The sequence below is a fragment of the Arachis duranensis genome, chromosome 2, assembly GCF_000817695.3.
Source record: "Arachis duranensis cultivar V14167 chromosome 2, aradu.V14167.gnm2.J7QH, whole genome shotgun sequence".
Lineage (NCBI taxonomy): Eukaryota > Viridiplantae > Streptophyta > Magnoliopsida > Fabales > Fabaceae > Arachis > Arachis duranensis.
Window position 1 is genome coordinate 49,340,307 of NC_029773.3, and position 10,034 is coordinate 49,350,340.

The 10,034-nt window shown below is 31.8% G+C and overlaps 1 protein-coding gene across 1 annotated transcript; it reads right to left on the minus strand.

The window, feature by feature from the left end:
• Positions 1 to 5,544: 5,544 nt before the first annotated feature.
• LOC107474428 (copper transport protein ATX1) lies at positions 5,545 to 8,998 on the minus strand. Its single transcript, XM_016094050.3, has 3 exons — positions 8,763 to 8,998; positions 7,390 to 7,465; positions 5,545 to 6,018 (listed from the first exon to the last, which is right to left on the minus strand). The coding sequence occupies exons 1-3, from the start codon at positions 8,772 to 8,774 to the stop codon at positions 5,741 to 5,743; spliced, it is 366 nt and encodes a 121-aa protein (XP_015949536.1). The 5' UTR covers positions 8,775 to 8,998; the 3' UTR covers positions 5,545 to 5,740.
• Between the last annotated feature and the right edge of the window lie 1,036 nt (positions 8,999 to 10,034).

The window sequence follows — 10,034 nt, forward strand, 5'->3', positions numbered from 1 at the left end:
ATGGTTTTACTGTGTTGATTGTCTCCCTGATGTAGAAAAAATTGACCCTAACTCTATTTTTAATAATGGTCATGTGTATTGGATAACTAGTACAGGAGATAGCTATGCTACACCCAAGTCTATTTTATATTACAGTGTTGAAGATGAATCATTTAGCGAGGTGTCTATTTCAGTAGGTACAATATATACCATTCACAATTTACTAACCCACAAGGAAAAAGTTTCACTCCTCGCTCATACACACAATGAATTTGGTTATGTCGCAGCAATTTGGCACTTGAATGAAGACCCCGGTGGAAACAGAATATTAGAGCAATACTGCAGGTTTGTGAGTCAAAGCATCAGAGAAAATCCAATACTATTCGTGGATGATAACCTACTTTTGTTGGTGAACAATTCAAAGGAAAGAGAGTTACTCGTCAATTACAGGTACAGAGAGCTTGTGTTGACAGAATATGACATCGAACATGGCACTAGAAATCTATTGGTGAGGAGAGCATGGCGATACCCAGAAATGCCACACCCGATCACAGTAAGGTCTACACTCAAGTATTTTGCAGGGATGTTTCCTGTCTAGAAATAATTGACATTTAAATCTACTCCGACTACATGTATTGTGGAACTTGGTTGAACCTCTATGTTTAGTATTCCAGTTGATGTTAATTATGTTTTTTTTGTTAATGAAATTCCCAGTTAGCTGTTATGACATTAGTTAATTCCAAGTGTTTTTTCTTTCAGTTTTTCTTTACTAGTGTTTGTTTTACATTGGTTTAAAAGAGCCAAAATTAAGAGAAATGGTTGCATAACAACTTCAATCTATCTAATTCGATGGGTCATGTAGTGTTCCTCATGTATAGGAGATTTATAATGTTGTTATTCTGTTTCTAACCATCCTAGTATAGGGATTATGTAAGAAATATCAGTTAACCTACTAACATTTTACGCGAATATTCAATCAAGAAATGCTATTCCAAAAAAATATTGAGCAAAGTAAGGGTAGACAGACACATGAATGGAATAAATAGTTACCTGGAAAAACTTGGTTTGGCTTAAAATTTCAGAGAGAGTTGGGCTTAACCGGTTTTCAAGCCAGTTGCTGCATTAATCCTCAGCTGAATTATCTACTAATTATTTTTGTAGCTGGCCCAAATTGATAGATAGCCCACTTTACTTTTAGATAGACTTGAACTACTAAAAAATAAATATTTTTTCAGGTTAGTTGACCGAGCCCAATCCCAAGTATGTCAGAAAGACTAAATATTCAGTTAATTAAAGTAACTAACACTGGGGAAAAAAAATATCGATGACCTTTGATCGTATACTATGTTACACCTTAATACCTAACCAGAACTCAACCGGGATAATCGTGAATCGAGACAAAATTTGACCTATAATTCAACCAAAGTTTTCCTATGTAACACGATTCCACCAAAAAAGACGACATATAAACGGGCAATAATGAAACTACTTGAAATAAGTTAGAAGACAAACTTACATGATGGCCCTGGGTTTTAGGAGCATAATTGTATACACCACTGCTTTGTTGGAAAATGGCAGAACCTAACCCAGTGCATGGTAAGACCTGCAATAAGCCATACACTCATTGAATATTACTATATAAGAAGAAAAATAGAGCAAACCAGTACATGGTAAGACCTGCAATAAGCCATTAGCACTCCAAAACAAACTCCAGGTTGTGCACTCTACCTCCATGGCCACGTCTCTGAAATGATCAACCCATTAGCACTCGTTCATTTACTTTGGCTTATAAAGTAATAGTAATTCAATAAAGTGCATGAAGGGGTGAATAAAGTCAAACAAATTGAGCAAACAAAGGATTCAGCAATAATGAGAAATTATGGTTTTTTTAAAAAAGTCAGATCTTTCGATTGGAGTATTATACATCATGTGCAAGGGTATAAAGATGATGATCTACAACTTCAATACCTGATGAGCTGAAGCCTTTGAAATCCATTATGTTAACAGACAAGCTAGCTTATTTAAAGCATCATAGATGGTCTCCTTTGCTGAACAATTGATATGTATTAGAATAAAGCAGTGGCCATTCATCATGATCAAATAAACTACAAGTGTTAAGATTTATTTAGGTTCAAGGGATTAGGAATTTGGAAACCTATGCAGGAAATTTTCTGAAAGAAAAGCAATTAAACTGGACTAACAAGTTGCAATTCACCAAATTTCCAAAGCCTAACATAACATTCTAGTTGACTTTCAGCTTCTTCATTCTCTCATTTGTTAAAATTTATGCTGCACACTAGTATATAAGAAGAAAAACAAATCTTGTCAATTATCTATTGTGGTGGCTGCATGATTTGTCATGGAAGTCACCAAATCATCGGTCTATATTGTCGTGCCCTTCTCCTTCCTACTCTTACAGAATTGCCGAAGATTGAGTTATAACATGACTGCAATCTTAAGCATTCGTGTCACTAATAAAAAGGTTGTTATTTTCTGGTATTCAGGCTGACTTACTACAACATATTAGCCTTCATATGCTACTAAAATTAGTAGGGAACTTTGATAACTAAGTCACAAAAATAAATACCATAAAACATATACGTATCTATAGGTAAAACATAATCAAATTCCAACCATGTTGCCCATATCAAATAAACGACATCGAAAATTTTTGCTTTAAAAGCTTCAAGCAATTGTGTGTTTACATTCTAGCAGAAAAATTCTGAAAGAAGGAAATTATTCTTAAGTTTCTCAACCTAATAGAGGTGCTTCAGGTTCCGGCTTTGATCTAATGGTTAGACTTTGTTGATGAAGCCTTCTCTCCTGCAGCTGCTTCTCTAGTCTTCTTCCTCAACTCTGCTTGTATACTTTTCTTGTTCAGCAGCTTCTCTAGGTTTACTATTTTTTCCTCTACATGTGCTATCAGGTTATCCATTCCTAAATGTTCTTCAACATAATTCTGCTTCCCATCACCCGATCCCCTTGTAGCCTCCCCCTCTCTGACCCTTACAATGTGGTCATCAACCCCCAGAAAAAGAATTTGCAATATGCTTCTGTCACCTAAATCAAATAGAACACAATGAATGTATGGTTGTACAAAACACTCCAATTCAATGTAATCCACATATGTGACTGTAATTAATCCCTAAAGGCTAAATCTTAAAAATCCTTTCAAATTTTAAAGCAATTTTTTTATATCATATCAGGTTCCATGTCAATTCATGCCTCAATCATTCTTCAAAATTAACCAGCACCAATATTAAATTATATACAATATCAATCCAATTTAACAGCAAATCGCTTACAAAATCAAATCATTTTCATAACCAATAGGCATGCCATTCCAAACAATTCAAAATCACATCCACAACAACTTGAGCTAGGGAAAATAACCAAAATCTATATTCTAAGCCTCCATTCCAAAAATTCAAAATTTACCCAAATTTAGCATAAACTTAGTGATCATACATGAAGAATTGCGTACTTACCTTTAACAACGGGCATCCAAAAAATAGCCTATTCGGGTTGGTGTCTGTCTTAGACATGTAACAGATGGCATATTTTTCGCAGAAGCATTTTGGGGCCACACCATCTTTTACATCCCCAGATTGCAGCGAAATTGAACTTGCATATCCAGCTATCAGTTCCTGTTGTTTGCTGGCTTCGACTATGCCTCGTCTCGTGTTTGAGGAGCATGCATCACTAGCCATCAATCTGATTAATATTAAACACCACCATAAAAAACTATTATCAACTATTGCATTCAAAATTAAAACAATCTACTTCGATCAACGGTTATTAAAGAAAGTGAATAATAGAAAAAATCATGCAAATTTGGTTGTGAAAATCGACAACTGAAACAAACGAATTAGCTAGAGGAAGAAACAGTAGGCCTTACAATGGTTTTTCGATAGGGTTTTCCTCGTGGGTCACCGGAACCGTTTCCGCCTAGGGGATGAGTTACGTTCTTCAACGGTTTCATAAATACTTCACTCTGCCTTTGAGTCACAAAAAAGGAAACCCGCGTAACCTTAGACGAAGAAGCAGTAGGCAGGGTCTTCGATGGGGTTCAGAAAAGTCGGTTCACTAACGATGAGTCACCGAAAAAATCAGAAGAATGAGGTAGAAAAAGAGGCTGTGGACATTAAAGCGGTTTTTGGGGGAAGGTTTTGCGAGTGGGTCGCCGGAAAAATCAAACGCTTCACCTACAGGACCTCTGGAGGAGCAGTGAGGTAGAAGAGGAATCTGTGGACATTATACAGGGGTATTATGGGAAGGTTTTTCGAGTGGATCGCCAGAAAAATCACACCCATCACCTATAGGAAGGGTAGAGAAGAAGGAGTAGTGGACACAAGGGTAGAAAAAGCAGTGAGGTTGAAGAAGAAGCAGTTCCTTCGAACTGTATTTTGAGAGGTAGAAGAAGAAGAAGCTGTTGACATTGAAATGGTATTTGGGGAAGGTTTTGATTTGTATGGTATTTGGGGAGGGATTTGTAAAATCAATTATTTGTATATTGTACCCATTTATGTTACAATATAAATACTTAGTGTGGTATAATGTAAATACTATAAAATACAATGTAGTGTGAAAAGTATTTAATGAATCAATTAATGAAACTTTGAAAATTTTTTTGATCAATGGCTAAAATGATGACACATGTGCAAGGGTAACTTACCCACAAAATTGCCATGGGTCACCAACTTTAATATAGACCCCACATATACTTTTGTATTGTCCGTCCATTTTCTTTCTTGATCCAAACAATGAAAAACTAAATTTTTCATCCATTTTTTTCTCCTTCATTTTCTTTTCTTCCAAATTCTTCTACGCCAAACAATGTTTAAGTTTTCTTCTCAACTTTGGAGAAAAAACTTCAATATGGACCCCACATGTACTTTTGTATTTTTCATCCGTTTTTTTTTTCTTAATCCAAACAATGAAAAATTAATTTTTCCATCAATTTTCTTCTCCTTTATTTTCTTTCCTTCCAAATTCTTCTATACCAAACAATGTGTTAGATTGAGGTGAAAAAATAGGTAAAATTACAAATTTGCTATTATAATATTAGTATATTATAATTTATAAAGAGTGTTAATATAATTTCACTTGAATATAATTTTCACTCTTCTTATTTTTTTTCCATTTAAACAAAAGATTTCTTTCTGCTTTCTTTCCTTCCATTTTCTCTTCATCCAAACAATACAAAAAAAAATTAACTTTTCTTTTTATTTTCTTTTCTCTTATTTCTTTTCCATCCATTTTCTTTCCTCTCATTTTCCATCTTCCATCCAAACAAAGCGTAAGCATTTTGAAGGAAGGTCAATTACCTTAGAAGGTTCATTTCCAATCTGTTAGGGAAAACTAAGGTTTTTGCGCCTCTGATCAAGTTAAAAAAAGAGGAAGAATTCTAGTGAAAAGCAGAGCATCAAGAAACTTTTGACGACATCAAGCAGTACTTGACTGATCCTCCTATTATGACACCTCCAAGGCATGGAGCACCTTTAAAACTTTACGTGTTAGCTTCTGAAGTAACAAGTAACAAAATTAGTAAAATAGCTAGAAACAGAGAGAAATCAAATTCTAAATTATAACACACTTGAAAAGTATCATATACGTGAAAAACTAGGCCATGAGTTATTCTAGCATAGGTAGCAGTAACAGCACAAGAAACATATCAGAAGACACGCAATGTTATTGCAAGTTCATCAAATTGTATTTCAAATTGGCCTATATTAACATAGAAAATAGTCTCATAAATGAATTAGGCAACAGTTGCAGTTTCTGAAGCCTTGTTTTCAGGCTCAGCTGAGGCAATGGCAGAAGTTTCAGAAGGCTTGATTTCAACTTCAGTTGAAGCAGCAGCAGTTGCATTTTCTGAAAGCTTGTTTTCTGGCTGGGTGGGCAATGCCGGCGCTTCATTCTCCCAGAAGGCTGTCTTCTTCCCAGTTTTGGCGACAGTCTGCAGAACTGCCTCTGGTTCTACATTTCCTTTCACTGTCACCTTCTGTTCCTTCAAATTTATGTCAAATGATTCAACACCTGCAAATGTGACACAGTTATTTTGATCCAAAATAGCAACAATAATTGACGAAGTACATGTTTCCTTCCCTCATTTTGTTTAGAAAAATATCCTTATATATACTTCATTATTAATGAAATTTTAAATTTAGATAGAGGAAGCAGGCAAGAATTGAGGAGATAAGTAGAAATAGAAAATAAGCAATGCTTTTCTTTCTTTTTTTTTTTTGAAAAATTTGTAGGGATTAGGGACCTTCTTTTGAAAAAAAAAATGCTGTATGTAGTAGAAAAGAGAGAATGTAACATTTTATCACTAATACACCAAATTTATCCTTACAATTTTTAAATCAGAGAATTCTAAATTTTGCTATTAAATAAATTAATTAAACTAGCGTTTTAATATGTATATATAAACACTACAAAACATTATCTTAAACTACATGTATCTTAATAAAAATAAATTATATTAAAATATTGATAATCATTTCAAACTATTAACATTATTAATTTTCTTATTAAAATATTTAGAATATAAAGTTATTAGTGAATTTTATTCACCATCAGTTATTAGATAATTACATTACCTCTAGCCTAATATTAAAATGAAAATAATATCCAATAATAATCTATTAATTATTTAAAAAAACATGTTTTATAATTCCTTCTATCCAAACATAAGTACGACCTTTAATCTAAGTAATTTTTTATTTGTTATATCTAAATACCTACTCTTGTTTTGAAAAAAAAAAATACTTAAACAAGCCAAAGCCATATTAGTGGTGTTACTCAAACCAAGAGGCTTTGGAAACCATTCAAAATTGAATGAACAGGTTCACATATTTGTTCAAAATGACACAAGGGAGTGATGGAGTTGTGACTATGCATATACGTAAAATATGGCAAATATTACAAAGTAATATTCTCAGATAATCAATCCATAGTCCTACAAAGCTTTTTCATGATACGCAACACAAAATCATGACTAAAACGCGGACTTTTACATTAACATGCGAGTTTAACTGGAGGCGGAAACATCAAAACTGCAGCTTACAAACGAAGATGCAAGAAAATAGTGATCAACTAATGAAGGCTATCATATCAATGACACTACAAATAAGGGCATACAACACACAATTTGATTAGATTTTCCTAAGTCGCAACCATTTTTTCAAAAAAGCCACCGACGATGTCAAGAGTTTATTTCAGACAGTTAATCTCCCTATGAATTTATATAGAAATATATAATGGTTAATTTTTTGTATATATATAATATTTGTTGATATTAAAATGAGTTAAATTACATAATACATATGTTTTTGAAAACACTTAAACTCTGAAATATATTCAAAATAAAAAAATTTTAAGTGAATTAGAGTGTGGAGTGAAACATACCTTCCATTTTCCCTAAAACCCTATTCACCGCCCCAACACAACCTTGGCACGACATTCCAACTTTGAGGACAACGGTCTGCAATCATAATGAAAAAAGTTTATGAACAAATAATAGATAAAAGGGTAAGTGCTTATTTGACTCTCATTAAAAGTTTGTTTGGGTAATTTTTTTTTAAAAAAAGGATTTTTTATGTTATTTTTAAAAAAAAATTATAAAAGNTAACTTAATGAGATTCAAACAAATATGAAGTTGATAGAAAAAAGATTTTTTTTTCAATAAATTTTTTTTAGCCATTTTTAATAGTAAAAATTAAAATACTACAAAAATTAGAAAAAAAATCTTTTTTAAAAAGTTACAATTTACATTCCTTTTCATTTATTTTTAAAAAGATATTTTTACATAATAAATAAATAAAAAATACTTTATATTATTATACTCAACATAATTGACAAATAAAAAAATTTACATAAAATATTCAAACATAAAATTAATTTTACTTTTTATTTCTCCATAAAATTATTAAAAAAACTAAAAAAAAAAAATTTGCTGAAAACTCACCAAACAAGCCCTAACAATCATCTTAAAATAGCATCCACACATGAGAGAAACACATTCATACTTTGAATTTAAGAAGCACTTGTATAAATTCAGAAAGTGAAACAAACAGAAGACCCAAAAGAAGAGAACAAAGCAGAGCATCAGACAGATGAACGATAAAAGAGTAGTCTTTTTCACCATTGATGTTGCATTCGGATTACTCTGCCAACCGTCATGCATCCAACATAGATAACAATAAGACAAAAATCTAAGTACTAGTTCAAAAGCATTTCCTTCAAACTAAGGCTACCAATTTAAAGAAATCAGAGCAAAAGTAAGTTTGATGCAAAAAGAATAGCAAAAACATTTTAAATATATTTTTTTCCCTTCCTATGAAGTGTATATTTGTAAGATCTTTTTCTTTTGAGATATTGTTGAAATATTTGCTCCATGATTTTTGAAGGTTTAACCCTTATTCTCAATTATAGGGAAAAAATATGCTGATTTCGTCACAAGCGCGTTGTAACTCATTTTGAATATCATCCAAGGACAAAAATGTATATATACAAGAACAGTGGTTATTAAATAAGTAATTTTCAATCCTTAAAAAAGCTAGAGGAATACCAGAAACAGGTTAATAAAAGCAGCCAGCAATGCTATGTTCCTTGTTTCTCAACTCAAAAACTCTCGAGTGGAGCATAAACATAAAAAGAGAATGACAGAGTCAAGATAAAAAGCAAGAACATGCAGGAGAGAACAAATCACGAGGAAAAGGAGCGAGACAACTCAAGACCAAACATAGAGGGGAGAAGAAAGAAATTAAACATGTTCATACCTGGGAAGACATGGTTAGGGGTATTGAACTGAAATAGCCCAACAAAGAAGAAAGAAGACGAGTACACAGCTGGAATGGGATGGCTGTGGTTATGGCGGTGGTGTGATTTATATAGTAGCAATGGCAATGAGGTATTACTGAGCGATGAGGGAAAACTCACAAGTATTCCCACAACAGAATTGTATTTGGTGGGCCAACTCTAACCACTGAAGAAGGTAACGTCTTTTTTGGTGGCAAACTTTTGAGAAGATAATTGTGTTCTGCTGACAAAACTTGTAACTTAGGGACGGACGTATACGCAAATGAAACCACATGATAGTTTAAAAATAATTAATAGTTTAATTTTGATGAACTCATAAAATGTTTATATAATACTTTAATTATATTCATTTTTTAATAACTATTTATTCACTCAATGTAAAATAGAATTATGTTTGTTGATGTACTATTATTTGATTCGATACATGTGTAAAAATATTTTATATTGACAGTTTTGATCAAAATTAAATTCAATAAATAATATATATAAATTTATCTAAAAATAGTTAAGATGATCAATAATAATTATATGAAGTTAAATATCATAGTCATGCTGGCATATTAACGACATTGATAATTAAATCTTAGAATATTAAACATACATAAAAGTTTCTGTCACGGTTAGTGATATATAGATGTATATTTCTTAACAAAATGGATTGGCTATACAGTTCAGCCTGTTTAATTTTCTATTTTTATTTATTTTATTTTATTATATTTTATTATATTTTATTTCTTTTAAAGAAAAAGACATTTTATTTCAAAAATAGTTATGCATGTGATAATGCGAAGTGGGCTCATCATTCAATATTCATCAAGCGTATGCTCAGTCCACTTCTTGCCGAATTTATTCCTTGAATATGAAGCACAATTATGTAGTACAACAAATCACAGAGAGTACAATATGGTATTGTTGTACTTCTCTATTCAGGTTAATCGATTGAAATGCAGTACAAACCACAAAGTACAAGTCTCCTCAACTAATAATATTCACCTTCATTCTCTACTAAGGTGTGCCCGCCTATAATAAATACCAAATTAAACTAATATTAGTATATCACAAATGGCTATAATTATTTAATGATGACGATAATTATAAATTTTTATAATATTTAAAATTAATTAAAATTAAAATAATATTTTTTATTATTTGATTACTTTTTAAATATAATATAATTAAAATTTTAAATTAAAAAATATGATCTCAATTTAAACTTTCAGTATATATTCAAA

Excerpts from the sequence above, each read along its gene's own strand:
- LOC107474428 (XM_016094050.3), bottom strand. Across the intron at positions 6,019-7,389 it reads GGTTTTAGGGAAAATGGAAG|GTGTTGAATCATTTGACATA; the intron begins GTATGTTTCACT and ends TCACATTTGCAG.